This window comes from Garra rufa, chromosome 11 (assembly GCF_049309525.1).
Source record: "Garra rufa chromosome 11, GarRuf1.0, whole genome shotgun sequence".
NCBI lineage: Eukaryota > Metazoa > Chordata > Actinopteri > Cypriniformes > Cyprinidae > Garra > Garra rufa.
The window spans coordinates 5977408-5991984 of NC_133371.1; the positions used below are offsets into that span (position 1 = coordinate 5977408).

The 14577-nt window shown below is 35.6% G+C and overlaps 1 protein-coding gene across 1 annotated transcript in view; it reads left to right on the forward strand.

The window, feature by feature from the left end:
* akt2 (v-akt murine thymoma viral oncogene homolog 2) overlaps positions 1-9834 on the forward strand; it is a 23457-nt gene extending 13623 nt beyond the window's left edge. The window contains exons 6-14 of the mRNA XM_073850083.1: positions 911-1042; positions 1137-1202; positions 1302-1370; positions 1458-1580; positions 1743-1871; positions 4198-4412; positions 4496-4583; positions 6020-6122; positions 8373-9834. Coding sequence (XP_073706184.1) covers positions 911-1042; positions 1137-1202; positions 1302-1370; positions 1458-1580; positions 1743-1871; positions 4198-4412; positions 4496-4583; positions 6020-6122; positions 8373-8452 — 1005 coding nt within the window. The 3' untranslated portion in view covers positions 8453-9834. The remainder of the gene's footprint in view (positions 1-910; positions 1043-1136; positions 1203-1301; positions 1371-1457; positions 1581-1742; positions 1872-4197; positions 4413-4495; positions 4584-6019; positions 6123-8372) is intronic.
* Positions 9835-14577: the final 4743 nt, after the last annotated feature.

Below are 14577 nucleotides of genomic sequence, written 5' to 3' on the forward strand. Positions count from 1 at the left end.
AATCCACAAGTAAATGATGTGACTCTAGTTAACGTCTTTACGTAAAAACGAAAGGCTGCTTGTTTGTAAGAAGCAAATTTATTGTTAAGGCGTATTAAATTTAGACTGGCCAAAAAGTCTGTAATCTATGATAATGCTTCCTCCAGTGAAAAAGTCCATCTCCTGTTGTCCTCTCATCCTCTCACATCAAAATCCATCCACATATGTGACCCTGGGCCACAAAACCAGTCATAAGGTTAAATTTTACAAAACTGAGATGTATACATCATCTGAAAGATCAATAGATAAGTTTTCTATTGATGTATGGTTTGTTAGGATAGGACAATATTTGGCCGAGATTCATCTATTTGAAAATCTGGAATCTGAGGATGCAAAAAAATCAAAATACTGAGAAAATCACTTTTAAAGTTGTCCAAATTAGGTTCTTAACAATGCATATTACTAATCAAAAATTACATTTTGATATTTTTACAGTAGGAATTTTACAAAAAATCTTCATGGAACATGATCTTTACCTAATTTCCTAATGATTTTTGGCATAAAAGAAAAATCCAAAATTTTGACCCATGCAATGTATTTTTGGCTATTGCTACAAAATATACCCCAGCGACTTAAGACTGGTTTTGTGGTCCAGGGTCACATATTTGTTTAGAGCTGTTTTGGACCGTTTTCGCTTATAAATGATGCTTGATCCGTGCAGATTTCTTTTATCTGTTCTGATCAAGAAACATATCCATCTACATTTGAAAAAAATAAATTGTGAGTTTGCAAGTATGTGACAATGACTTTGTTTTATTTATAATAAACTTATTGAGAGAATAAAAAAAGCTTTAGATTTTATTTGAAAAAGGCTTTTTTTATTAAGGTTTTATGGTTCTTTTTAATTTTTTGCTCACTTTTTCTTTTTTAGACAATGAGTGACTTTGACTACTTAAAGCTGCTGGGTAAAGGCACTTTTGGAAAGGTGATTCTAGTGAGGGAAAAGGCTACTGGCATGTACTACGCCATGAAGATCCTGCGCAAAGAGGTCATCATTGCTAAGGTGGGCAGCACACAGATCAAAAGTTTAAAATGCTTCTAAATGATTAGTTTGAGAGCCATGACCCCGTGGTGTGTCTTGTTTTCGTCTACTTCAGGATGAGGTCGCACACACAATCACTGAAAGCAGAGTGTTGCAGAACACACGGCATCCCTTCCTTACGGTACGTCCATCTCCGCCTGTTTTTAATTTATTTTTTTATTGCACACTTATCTTGGTTCTACATTTGTTAATTCGCATATTGTTTTCAATCTCTTTACAGACACTAAAATACGCCTTCCAGACACGAGATCGATTGTGTTTCGTCATGGAGTACGCAAATGGAGGCGAGGTTTGTCACATTCTGTCACTCCTTAATGAAAGCAAACTAGAAAAGCCTCTTTTAAAATTTTGTTTGTCTCTTTTTACGTGTTTCCAGCTGTTCTTCCACTTGTCTCGAGAGCGTGTATTTACGGAGGATAGAGCCCGTTTCTATGGGGCTGAAATCGTTTCAGCTTTGGAGTATCTGCACTCTAAAGATGTTGTCTACAGGGACCTAAAGGTTTCTCATTTTAACGTTCTATGTATTTATTGTGAAAACACTTTGAAATGTTTTTGAAAATTGTGTCATAGACCACAAAGAAATGAAATCTATGTTCCTTATTTTTTTCTTTTTTACAACAAATGGCAAAACACCATTTCCTAATTCAGTTTCTCTCTGCAGCTGGAGAATCTAATGCTGGATAAAGATGGTCACATTAAAATCACAGACTTTGGCCTGTGTAAAGAGGGCATTACTAATGAGGCCACCATGAAGACATTCTGTGGGACCCCAGAGTACCTTGCTCCTGAGGTACTGCCAGCTCACTCCATAAATGTTTTTTCAGTCAGTTTTTGGATCATAGTTCAGGGCTTGACAATTAGGAGTGCCGATGGCGTTGAAGACGCTCAGGACAGTTGACGAATTTGTGACTGGCCTGATCGGACCACTGCCGTGTCGTCACGAAAGTTTATCATTTGCACGTGTTTTTAAGCCTTGTTCATTTTAAAATTTCAAGCCATCACAGAGAGACAAACAGCCTACAAAAGTATGTCAGAATACAAAATACTTTGTAGGTTTAACAATGATTAATCTATATTTAATATAATATTTTATACAGTGGAGTACAGATGCACCGATCGACCAGAAATATTTCAACCGATCTCTGTACCGGGCTTGCATGCGAACTGAATGCAATAATTTAGCAAAATTTTGTGTGTGGAAATATTACGAACTCTTTAAACATCCGTTAACAGAGACCAGAGACTATGAAGTCGAACACAAAGAGGAAAAAATGCTGTAGCAGGCAGAGCAAGATCGCAATTCACAATACACAAAATATTATCCTAATTATTGAAACGGCTATATATGAATGCATCTCTGAGTGGAACTGATTGTTTTAAAGGAGTAGTTCACTTTCAGAACAAAAATTTACAGGTAATTTACTCCCCCTCCCCCTTGTTATCCAAGACATGTTCATGTCTTTCTTTCTTCAGTCAATTGTTTCTTGAGGAACACATTTCAGGTTTTCTCTCCATATAATGGACTTCTATGGTGCCCCTGAGTTTGAACTTCCAAATTGCAGTTTAAATGCATCTTCAAAGGACTCTAAACGATCCCAGCTGAGGAAGAAGGGTCTTATCTAGCGAAAAGATCAGTCATTTTCGAAACAAACTCACTATTTATGTACTTTCAAACCTCAAATGCTTGTCTTGTCTATGGTTCCGGTTCAATACAGTTAGGGTATGTTGAAAAACCCCCATCTCGTTTTCTTCCCCAACTTCCAAATTGTCCTACAGTACATCGCTTCAGAAGTACCAACCCAGTGTTTACAAAGTGAACATGCAAAGAAGATCAAATGCCCTTTACAAAAAAAATAAAAAAGGTAAAACAGCGATGTAGGAAGATTTTGAAGTTGAAGAAAAAAATGAGATAGGAGTTTTTCGACATACCCTAACTGTATCGACCAGGATTACACAGACTACACAAGCGCATCGCAGAGACTAAACAAGACGAGCATTTGAGGATAAAAAGTATATAAATTTTCAATTTGTTTAAAAAAATAACGGATTGTTTCGCTAGCAAAAAAAAGACCCTTCTTCCTCAGTTGGGATCGTTTAGAGCCCTTTGAAGCTGCGTTTAAACTGCATTTTGGAAGTTCAAACTTGGGGGCACCATTGAAGTCCACTATATGGAGAGAAAACCTGAAAAAACATAGTTTCTTTACGACTGAAGAAAGAAAGACATAAACATCTTGGATGACAAGGGGGGGAGTACAGTATTAGTAAATTTTTGTTCTGAAAGTGAACTAATCCTTTAAAATAGCGTTCGGAAGACTTTGCTTTGTTTACAGCGATAACCAAGGAAACGTAATATCACTGTAAAGGCCCATTCACACAAAGAACGATAACTGTTTTTGTGGCAGGGCCAGTGAAAATTTTACCTCTAAAAATCCTTAGCGTTGAGCCCTGATAGAGCCCTGTGATTCAAGTCCAGTTCTGATTTGTGGGATTTCATTATAATGGGTCAGTGTTTAAAAGCAGCAAACCTTCTTGTTGTTTGTGTTTTGAACTTCGCCACATTGAAAGGAGAGCAGAAGCTAAAAAGCATCTTTGCAATATTACGCAATACATGTCAAGAAGTACTAGATGAAGGTTTAAGAAAATATTTTACCACATGGTACTTTAGGTGAAGTTGAAGTGTTAAACATAAATGTGTTACAGCTGAATTTAGAGTGTCATTTTATCATGTTTAAATATTAAAAGATGGTTTTGCTCTATATGAACGTAATTTTCTTAATGTGTAAGGTTGGTTTAAAAATATTTTTTTTTAAATTTAATTTATTAATGTAATTTAATGTTGGTTAATGTAATGAGGTTCATAACAATAATTCTAAGGCCATTGGGATAAATGGAGGAGAACCCGACCATAACATTTTTTTTTGTCTCCACATTTATTGTCTTTGTCACTGGGAAATATGCCATATTATGAAGGTAAAATGGTTTACAAAAGGAGCTGCATGAACCTTGATATACCATCCAGATGTTAAAGAATATCTTCTTTAGGCTTCTCATTTTTTATTTCTTTATTTCCATCTCTAAATGCAATTTTTTCATCTTCTCCACGTTCTTTGCTGTAGGTATTAGAAGACAACGATTACGGTCGTGCGGTGGATTGGTGGGGTCTAGGAGTGGTCATGTATGAAATGATGTGCGGCCGGCTGCCATTCTATAACCAGGACCATGAACGTCTGTTTGAGCTCATTTTAATGGAGGAGATTCGCTTTCCTAGAAACCTCTCGCCTGAGGCCAAGGCCTTGCTGGCCGGCCTGCTCAAGAAAGACCCCAAACAGAGGTAAGCGGAGCGTCTGTTTCTACTTTGGTTATGAAGGGCTTCTTGTGTATTTTTTAATAACGTGAGTGTTTGGTGGTTTTAAGGCTTGGAGGAGGTCCTGATGATGCCAAAGAAGTGATGACACACAAGTTCTTCAGTTCCATGAACTGGCAAGATGTCCTTCAAAAGAAGGTAAGTTCATGTTCCAACATTGTGTGTCGGTGTGATTGATTGCAGCATGATCAGAAGACATACTGTATATACGCTAGGGCTGGGCGATATGGCAAAAATATCATAACACGATTTATTTTTTTTTTCCAGAAATATCACGATTCGTGATTTTATCATGATTCTTTGTCATGTTGGTTTTACTATTGCAAGTTGTCCGAGCAGCACAGCGGAGCTTATTTCTCTATTTTAAATCCAAAGCCTTACAAGTTAACAAAATAACAAGAACGGCAGATGTTTAGGCCAAAGTGGGCGAAGATAAAAATCTTTGTCATTATTTTATCTTTTTTTTTTTAATTAAAAAATAAGAACAAAGATAGGCTAGAGGTTACAAATACTGATATACAAATCAGGTACAGTAGGTGTATTTATCAGTAGCATTCAAGAAATTAAATTAAATTAATTAATTAACAAAAATAAAAATAAAACACTACATACACTATATACATAATTATACATTGACTCTTATTAAAGCAACTGTATTACAAGTGTTTCAATCATGAGCAGTGAGCGATTTTTCTTTGTGTTTTGATTTATTAACGTACCATCACTCAAAAATGACAATTCTGTCATTTACTCACTCTTGAGTTTTTTTTTGTTTTTTTTTTTTAAACAAAATATGTTGAACATAAAACAAATTTTGAAGAATGTGGGTAACCAGACAGTTGCTGGTCCCCAGTTACATCCGTATTATTATTATTTTTTTTCTCACTTTCAAAGTGAGTGGGGACCAGCTACTGTTATCCACATTCTTCAAAATATCTTTTGTGTTCAGCGCAAGAAAAAAATTTATAAAGGGTTTGGAACAACATGTGAGTAAATTTTTGGGTGAACTGTCCCTTTAATGACAATCGGCAGCATGTTATAGTTCTGTCGCTTTAAGAGCTGCATTCATCTAATATCTACAGACATGCATCTGTTTTTCTCTTAACTGTTAATTTTCGCTTTAGACATAACCAACTGTGTTTATATGTAATCCTTGTATGTTTTTGACAGTATTAGGGAATCAGACGCGAAAGACAACTTAGTCCAGTAATCAGGTGCTGTTTGACTGGCTTTTAACACGTTATTTAATCGTGTATAATGTACTTTTGTGATTGCGATAAGTGCTGTCGCATGAGTGAATGTATGTCGTGGTGTACAGTATATTGAGACGGAGGCACACTGTAGCACGATACTACGGTATTTTTTCAAAAGCAGATCGTGGAGACATCTTAATTTGTCCACAATCAAAAATCGTCATATCGCAAACGCCTAATATAGATTTTTTTTTTTTTTTTACTTCATTAGAAATTTAACAGTCATTTACGCTGATCTCTGCATGTGGTTAAGAAGGGATGTGTGAAAACCAAATGTTCTCTAGAGCTTTTTCTCACTCGCCCTCCTGCTGTTTTCTGCAGCTCATCCCACCCTTCAAGCCGCAAGTGACCTCAGAGACAGACACACGCTACTTTGATGACGAGTTCACTGCACAGACCATTACTGTCACGCCACCTGACCAATGTAAGTAGCTCAGTTCTTCCTCCTTGCCTGTCTGCTTGTGAGGTGTCACTAATCTTTGTGGTTCTGAGAAAATGATCAACAAGTCACTTTGTGGAAAATGACAGCAAATACTTCAGCCCTCAAAAATGTTCCAAATACATTGCAGGATTATAAGTTGCACTGGATCAAAAATGCATTGTTGTCGGTGTACAAGTTAAGTTGCATGATGCATGTGCATAATACTATGGTTTTCAGATTAGGAGGTGTGTCGCTCTCTATAGTGCCATTCATCATAAACAACTAGGGCTGTCAGCTGAACTCGTTAACTTAATTAATTAGGAAAAAATAAAGTGATTTAAAATATTTTAAAGCAGTTAACATGCTGGCCCCGCCCCCCAGACATGTATGTCATCTTATATTTTATATAGTTGACTTTTGACACATGATGCAGGGCAACAAATCTTTAAATGCAGTTAAAAATTCAGCTCCTAAAATTCAAGATACTGGAGTAAAAAAATGCCCCTGTGTGGGTTTTGTCTCAAATATTTATATATATATCACACGAGTGCTGATTTTGTCCCAATCTATCACAAGCTTAACCCTCCTGTTACCCTAAAATCCGCTAACACCTTTTTCCCACTGGGGTCAATTTGACCCCAAATTTAAAACCTCTAGAATATGATATTTTTTTGCTAAAAGGTTAGTGTCAGGTATTTAATATCTTTGTTGACTACTTATCAACACTCTGAAACACCCCCCAACTTTCACTGTCAAACACCTGTGACAAAATCTCACTGACAGAAAACCTTTGCATAGAGGCCATTTTCGATTGAGAGAGCAATTCAACTGACAGTGGTTCTCGCAATACTACAGGTATGGTTGTGTTAGTTTTATTTTTTATTTTTTATTATACTTAACATATAAAATTATAGTGCATATTATAAAATCATAGCATGTTATAGTGACCTCAATATCACCCAAAACAAATGTGTGTAAATTTTTTATATTTCTTATGTTTTATACAGCTAAAAGAACCTGGGGTCAAATTGACCCCAAAGAACACCGATGTAACAAAAATGTGTACAGGGCATTGAACAAATAATATCATGTTAGTTTTATGTTTACCAAGTTTTCCCCATTAAATTAGGAAAAGTCATTCAATCTGAAGCAAAAAAAAAAAAAAGTCAATTATATATGTACATACGTTAAACATTGAATGGGGTCAAATTGACCCCAAGGATAACAGGAGGGTTAAATGTGAATTTATAGGCCTACAGCAGCACAGTATATATAAGAAGTTGTTATTGTGTTATATTTTAAACTCTATATTATGTGTGTTTGCTCTAGGTATGCACCGAAATGAAAATCCTTGGTCGAAGCCAAACTAAATTACACACTGGGCCAAAATCTGATTACCGAACACGGTTTTTCGTGTTTTTCCCCCATGCATTTTGCCATTTTATTTCTCCATTGCATAAATTAAATAGCCAAAATGTGTTTTTTTTTTACAGTTTTGTCTTGCTTTTCAAAGAAAAAAAAATCAATTACAAAACAATTTAAAAATATTTAACACTGAACATTTTTAACGTTCTAGCAGACATTATAGCCTAACAACAAACCACAATTGAACTTAAAATTAATAAGTTAGTAAAATAATATTCTTGGGCCATTTTTAAGACCCCCTTCTTGAATCAGGCATGTGTTTTTAATGTACAAATAAATGCAGCCTTGCTGAGAAAAGGAGAATATTAGAATAAATGTATTAACAGAGCTATTGTAATGATGTTATCATTATTTTTGTGTTACTTTTTATTTTACAGAACAACAGTAAAATGGCAATACTTACATTTATGAATGTTGACTTATTTTGTGCAGATTTATGAATGATTGTCTTCTATGGACTTTGAGGGAGCTTGTGCAGCGCTGTCAGAATAAATACAATTGGTGCATGTATTTGACAACATAACATTCTGTAGTTTATTTACAAATGGATGATTTCAGTCATCATACAGCAACCTTTCTCTTCTCATGGAAGACATGCGATGTGGTACTAAACAATCTCACGTTGTTGTGCTTGTAATGATTTTTGCCGAATGTTTTCAATTTTTCAATTTTGCAGAGAACATACTATATTACCTTTGAAGCCAAAGCAGTACCGTTGCACGTCTCTATTACATGGATTTGGAAGATAGATGGGTTGAATGTTCATTTCATACTGTCCCTTTAAGAGAAATAAATGATGAGATTTTCCTTTGTCTCCGTCTCTTGCAGATGACAGTCTCGATGCGGAGGACCCAGATACACGCACACACTTCTCGCAGTTCTCCTACTCAGCCAGTGTGCGGGAGTGACCACCCCCCATCCCTCCCCGCTCTCCCACCCCTACCAGCAAACCGGACGCCCCTCACACACACAAACGCAAACTCACACAAGGACACGTGCACCAGCAACCCAAGCCTTCCGAGGAGCGGGGTTCTAGGCGGGAGTACGGCGTCTGTGAACAACGGCGGTACCCTCTGGTCAGTCCTGGTTTCCGATCGGCCGATCGTAGCCTGACACTACACACTGCGACACAATCCAGCAATCACAGAATCAATCTCAACCGATCAGGTACCATCGAGAACACCGCTCGGCACCAGCAGGTTTCAGGACACACGCTCACACTCAAAACACTGGACTACGGGACTAAAGCGTCTTGTAAACACAAATATCGAACACACTCTAAATCATCTCGTGGGGACAAGAGAAATCAAACAATTTGGACTTACTTCCCACTGATTGTTACAGTTTTAAAGCCATATTTCTGCAAATGTACAAGTGCTCTTTCTGGAACTAGCTGTTACCTATAGTGTTTCTACAGCGGGAGGACTGACGACGGGGTAACACAGAAAGGAATAGTGCCGTTTCTCTGCCTGGGCAGCGTACCGAATGCTGTGCGTGTGCGTGCGTTGACGGATGCGTGCTCTCAGTCTACATCTTCGACCGTGTGTCTTTTTGTGTTGCGATTTTGTACATGGGCATAACGTTAAGGAGTAGAACAGGGGTGGGATTGTTAGGGCTTCGGAGGCTCACACACTATAGATGTGAAAATGTTTGTGTTTAAAGGGAAGAGAGAGAAGACGACAGGTCTAGCGTGTCAACGGAGGTTGTGGCTTCCTCCACAACCCGGGATCCTTGAAATCAGCTTTCTGGAGAGCCGCTTTTCCAGTTTTCACCCGCAGTCTAAAAGGTTAGTCTATCGTAGAAAATCATTTCCAGTCTCTCTCCAGTTTCGCAGGCATCGATGTTTAAATTTAGAGGCAAACACCCCCCCAAACTAACAAAAATAAAAAAACGAGGAGTTGAATGTCCTGTTATTTAACTGCAAGAGCTACTATGCCATCGTCGTCGCAGCCTGGATATTTTTTTCATTTCTCTTTTTTTAATTAATGTAGTCAGAAAAAAATGGTTAGGATGTTTGGAAAATGTTCAAGTTCATCTCCAGATGTGTAACGTAGGTGTGCTTCTCCAGACAGAAGCTCTCAGAACGCACCGCTTTAGATGTGTGAGGTGTTTTCTTCTTTTGCCTTTTTAAAAATGCTTCATGTGTAAGGAACATCAAACTATTTTTTGTTTTGTTTTATTCCTTATTTTATTTGGATCATTTTCTTTTTCTTGATTCGCCCACTCCCTGAAATTAAATTGTCTTGATAAAATATATCTAAAAAAATATATATTACAATAGTAAAATTTTTTCGTTTGTTTCTTTTGTCTACTTTTTCCATTTGTGTGAATGCGTGGTTTCGAGTGTGGGTGTGCAATAAGGTAGTCACAGTATATATTTGCAAGGGGAAATGAAAACTTCCTGAGATAGGAACATGATTTGCATTAACATCCCTCCTCCATAAACGTACCCTTACAGAAAGGTCCTCACAACTCATAAACACATCAACCCACGACTGGCTGTATATTACAGGCAACTCACCAGGTTTTGAAACAGCTGTTATTGCCTTGACTGAGAGAGACCTCTAGATGGTGCCATTTGCCCGTGTCATAACATAACGCATCGCTCCAGACGTGAATAACACATGCACACTAGTTCACATTAATGATGCTCAAATATAGTTTTTAAAAGAAACCTTTGGGTGGAGACCTGAGAGATCTAAAGTGATCTGCTGTAGCGCTTTCACCCGTTTTCACTTGTGTGTGTATATACCTACCTGTAGGACAAATCAGCTTTGAAGTGGAATTATTTTGCAAGTTTAACCATCGACTGTTCTGTTCTTGAATGTGATGAACAATCACGAATGTCATCATTGATGCTCAGTTTGCTTTTTAGTGCTGGGGATGCAAACGTTGGGGGAAACTTGAAATATTTCAGCAAACTCTTTGAACTTTTTTTTTTTTTTTTTTTTTTTTGCTGCAGAGTGCTATGGGATATGCTTTGCTATTAGGACATTCATGCAAGTAAATTCTTTTACCAAAAACTGTATGTCTGCCTCTTTTACTAACCCAACAGTTTATCAAATTAACCGAGTGGACAGCAAATCGTTTTGAGGATCGACGTTGTTTTCTTGAAGGTATTTATTTGTCTGGATATTTTGCCCTACACTCATAAAGATGCTTCACAATACCATAGAAGAACCTTTTTGTCTAAATGGTTCCATAAAGAATCTTTAACATCTGAAGAACCTTTCTGTTTCACAAAAGGTTCTTTGCGGCAAAAAAGGTTCTTCAGATTAGAAAAAGGTAAGACAGAGATGGTTGAAGAACCTTTGACTGAATGTTTCTTTGTGGAATCAAAAATGGTTCTTCTATGGCATCGCTGTGAACAATCTTTTGAAGCATCTTTATTTTTAAGAGTGTAAAATGTTTTTAAAATACAGTGTTTATTAATAACCATGATTAGTTCCACAGTGGTGAGACAAGTAACATGATTATTCATAATACTTCAGCAGTGGTCTGGATAATAATGTACACCTAAATAATGACAGTGGAAAAAAAAAAATCATGGTCAATAATTTACAAATTCAGAGACGCATAGTTTTTGCTCTTGTCCAATCATCACCCAGGACTGGAACTATTCATTTTAAAACTAGTTATGTTATGATGGGTGTGACTGTTGAGCAGTACACTCTTAAAAATAAAGGTGCTTCACGATGCCATAGAAGAACCTTTTTTTGTCTAAATGGTTCTATAAAGAATCTTTAACATCTGAAGAACCTTTCTGTTTCACAAAAGGTTCTTTGTAGCGAAAGAAGGTTCTTCAAATTATAAAAAGGTAAGAAAGAGATGGTTCTTCAAAGAACCTTTGACTGAATGCTTCTTTGTGGAAGCAAAAATGGTTCTTCTATGGCATCGCTTGGAGAACCTTTTGAAGCAACTTTATTTTTAAGAATGTAAGTCTCAATAGGAGGCTGAAAGATGGCTTTTAAAAAAAAAAGTCAAAACAAATTAGAATAAGTCTTATTTCAAATTGACTTTTTTTTAATTGACATTCATGAAAAATTTGTGATTTTTAAGGTGTGAATTCTATTTGACAAATTATTAAAATGATTATACAAATTTGCCAAATTTGCTTTTTGTGATTTAAAAAATAATTAAAACCATCATTATTCAGAAATTATGAACTGGTAAACTCTACCATTTCTCGAAAAGAGTAGGAACCTAAAAGAACATTCAGTTCTTGGAACTTCTGGATTCACAAATTCAACTCTTAAAAATAAAGGTGCCTCACGATGCCATAGAAGAACCTTTTTTGTCTAAATGGTTCTATAAAGAATCTTTAACATCTGAAGAACCTTTCTGTTTCACAAAAGGTTCTTTGTGGCGAAAGAAGGTTCTTCAGATTATAAAAAGGTAAGAAAGAGATGGTTCTTCAAAGAACCTTTGACTGAATGGATCTTTGTGGAACCAAAAATGGTTCTTCTATGGCATCGCTTGGAGAACCTTTAGAAGCACCTTTATTTTTAAGAGTGTGTGCTTGTTAATCTATTGACAGTCTAAATAAAAAAAAAATTCACAACCAAAATTAGTATTTTTTTTGGCCATGTAAGTCACAGTTCTGTGCCTACACAACAAATACTACCCTTAACTTTAGCGTAATCCCTAACTTAAAGTGATAGTTCACCAAAAATTAAAATGTTTCATCACAAAACCTGGTTAAAGACATTTTACAGGAGAAAGCCAACTCATATCTTCAAGCTTTAGACAGGTTGGATAATACAGTAAGACAACGACCCACAATGCACAAGTAAAAACATAAGTACACCCCTATAAAACTTAACAAATTAAGCAAGTACTCTTTACTTAGAGGACATGTTAGGGTTCTTTGGAGATATAATGTTCCAACAAGCCTGCTTGAGCAATGACCAAAGAGGAATTTCTAAATTATTCAGGAAAATAAGATTTTCTTATCAAAGTGATCAAATGTTGTGTTGCAAAAATGAGTGCGCCCTCTCGAAAGTTACTAAATAATAAAAAAAGGTGCATAGGTTTAAGGCTGTTTTTGATCAACAGGTAAGTATATTGAACCAAAACTTTTAAAGACAAGTAATTTCTTGGCAATTTAAAGTGTATAGCCCACTGAATTATACTCGGACTTAAAGGAGTAGTTCACTTTCAGAACAATAATGTACAGATAATGTACTCACCCCCTTGCCAAGATGTTCATGTCTTTCTTTCTTCAGTTTTTTTTATGGGAAAACATTTCAGGATTTCTCTCCATATAATGGACTTCTATGGTGCCCCTGAGTTTGATCTTCCAAAATGCAGCTTCAAAGGGCTCTAAACGATCACAGCTGAGGAAAGAAGGGTCTTATCTAGCGAAACGATCAGTTGTTTTCAAAAAAAAATAATAATAATTTATATACTTTTTAACCTCAAATGCTCATCTTGTCTAGCTCTGTGTAGAGATTAAAAAGTATATAAATTGTAAATGTTTTTACAAAATAACTAATCGTTTCACTAGATAAGACCCTTCCTCGGCTGGGATCATTTAGAGCCCTTTGAAGCTGCATTTAAACTGCATTTTTGGAAGTTCAAACTCGGGGGCACCATAGAAGTCCATTGTATAGAGAATGTTTTCCTCAAAAAACAATTTCTTTATGACTGAAGAAAGAAAGACATGAACATCTTGGATGACAAGGGGGTGAGTACATTATCTGTAAATTATTGTTCTGAAAGTGAACTACTCCTTTAATGCTGGCAGCAATGAAACCACTTGGGCGAGATCTGACTTATTTCTTAGCATAAAAGAGGACAATGGTACAAGAGGAACACCAAATTATTGTTTTAAGTGTGAAAATATAGCAGAAGTAGCACCGACATTCAAAAACAATGAACTCCTGAAATAATCAAGTCTTCACTTTAAGTTTTTATTTAGTGATGAGTGAATTTTTCCTAGGAGTAGAGCACAAGAAATACCATGCAAGAGTCCAAAATTATACATTTGCTGAATTAAATCCAGGGTGTACTCATTTCTGCAATCCTTTGTTTAAACAAAATTGTCTAATTTACTTATCTTACAGAAAATATTTGCATATATTTTGTAGTTTTTATTAATTATATGTTTAATACGTATAAATTTTGTTCCATGAATTATACTAGTGAACATGCTGTGCAGTGTATATAGAAATACAGTGGACTGTGTTATCAAGACAATAATAGTAAACTAACAAATTTATGGATAAAGAATTAAAGTTGGTCAAATATCCTTTTGCTATAGGGTTGTGCTGCTGGAGGAGGATCTACAAGGTCCTAAACTCAAGCATTTATTTCCTCTGCACTTAATGATTACTCCATGTATTTGATAAAAATGTAAAAAGTGTAATTGTTTGTGTGGTATTTAATCATTTAGGCTGGGATTGTCTACAAATAAGTACCTCAGACTATGAAAAGACCACATTTCATGAGTAATCAATGCAAAAATACAGGCATTTTCAAAGGATTCAAAAACATATTCTTGTCACAGAAATTATTTTTTTAAAGAAATGTTTAAAGCAGTACATAAGACAAAACATACTTATACCATACCATAAATGCAAAACATGTAAAACACAAGTTGGATGTGCATGGAGTGCAACAATTGTGTTAAGTATGTGTATATCTCTATTATGCATTTCCTAATATATATGTAAACAGCCTTTTTATAGAAGGTAAGAGCAAAATGTTTATAGATGAGAAGGCATGGGGGAAAAAATTAACATATACAAAAAAAATAAATAAACAAAAGAGAGAGAGAGAAATATTTATGTAAATAAGTGGAAATTAAATAATGAATTTTTTAAAAGTATTTATCTTTAATTCCCACGGAAATTAATTTTAAATTAGTCAGTGATTATAAGGATATCTCAATATCTCTTTAACACAATGCACATTACATGAATATTGGACGCTTTTAAACATTAACATGATTAAATCTTTGTTTTTCTAGTAATTGTTATATAGTTTTGATAAAGTAACACTTATGCTTAATAACAGGGACAGCAGCTATTTT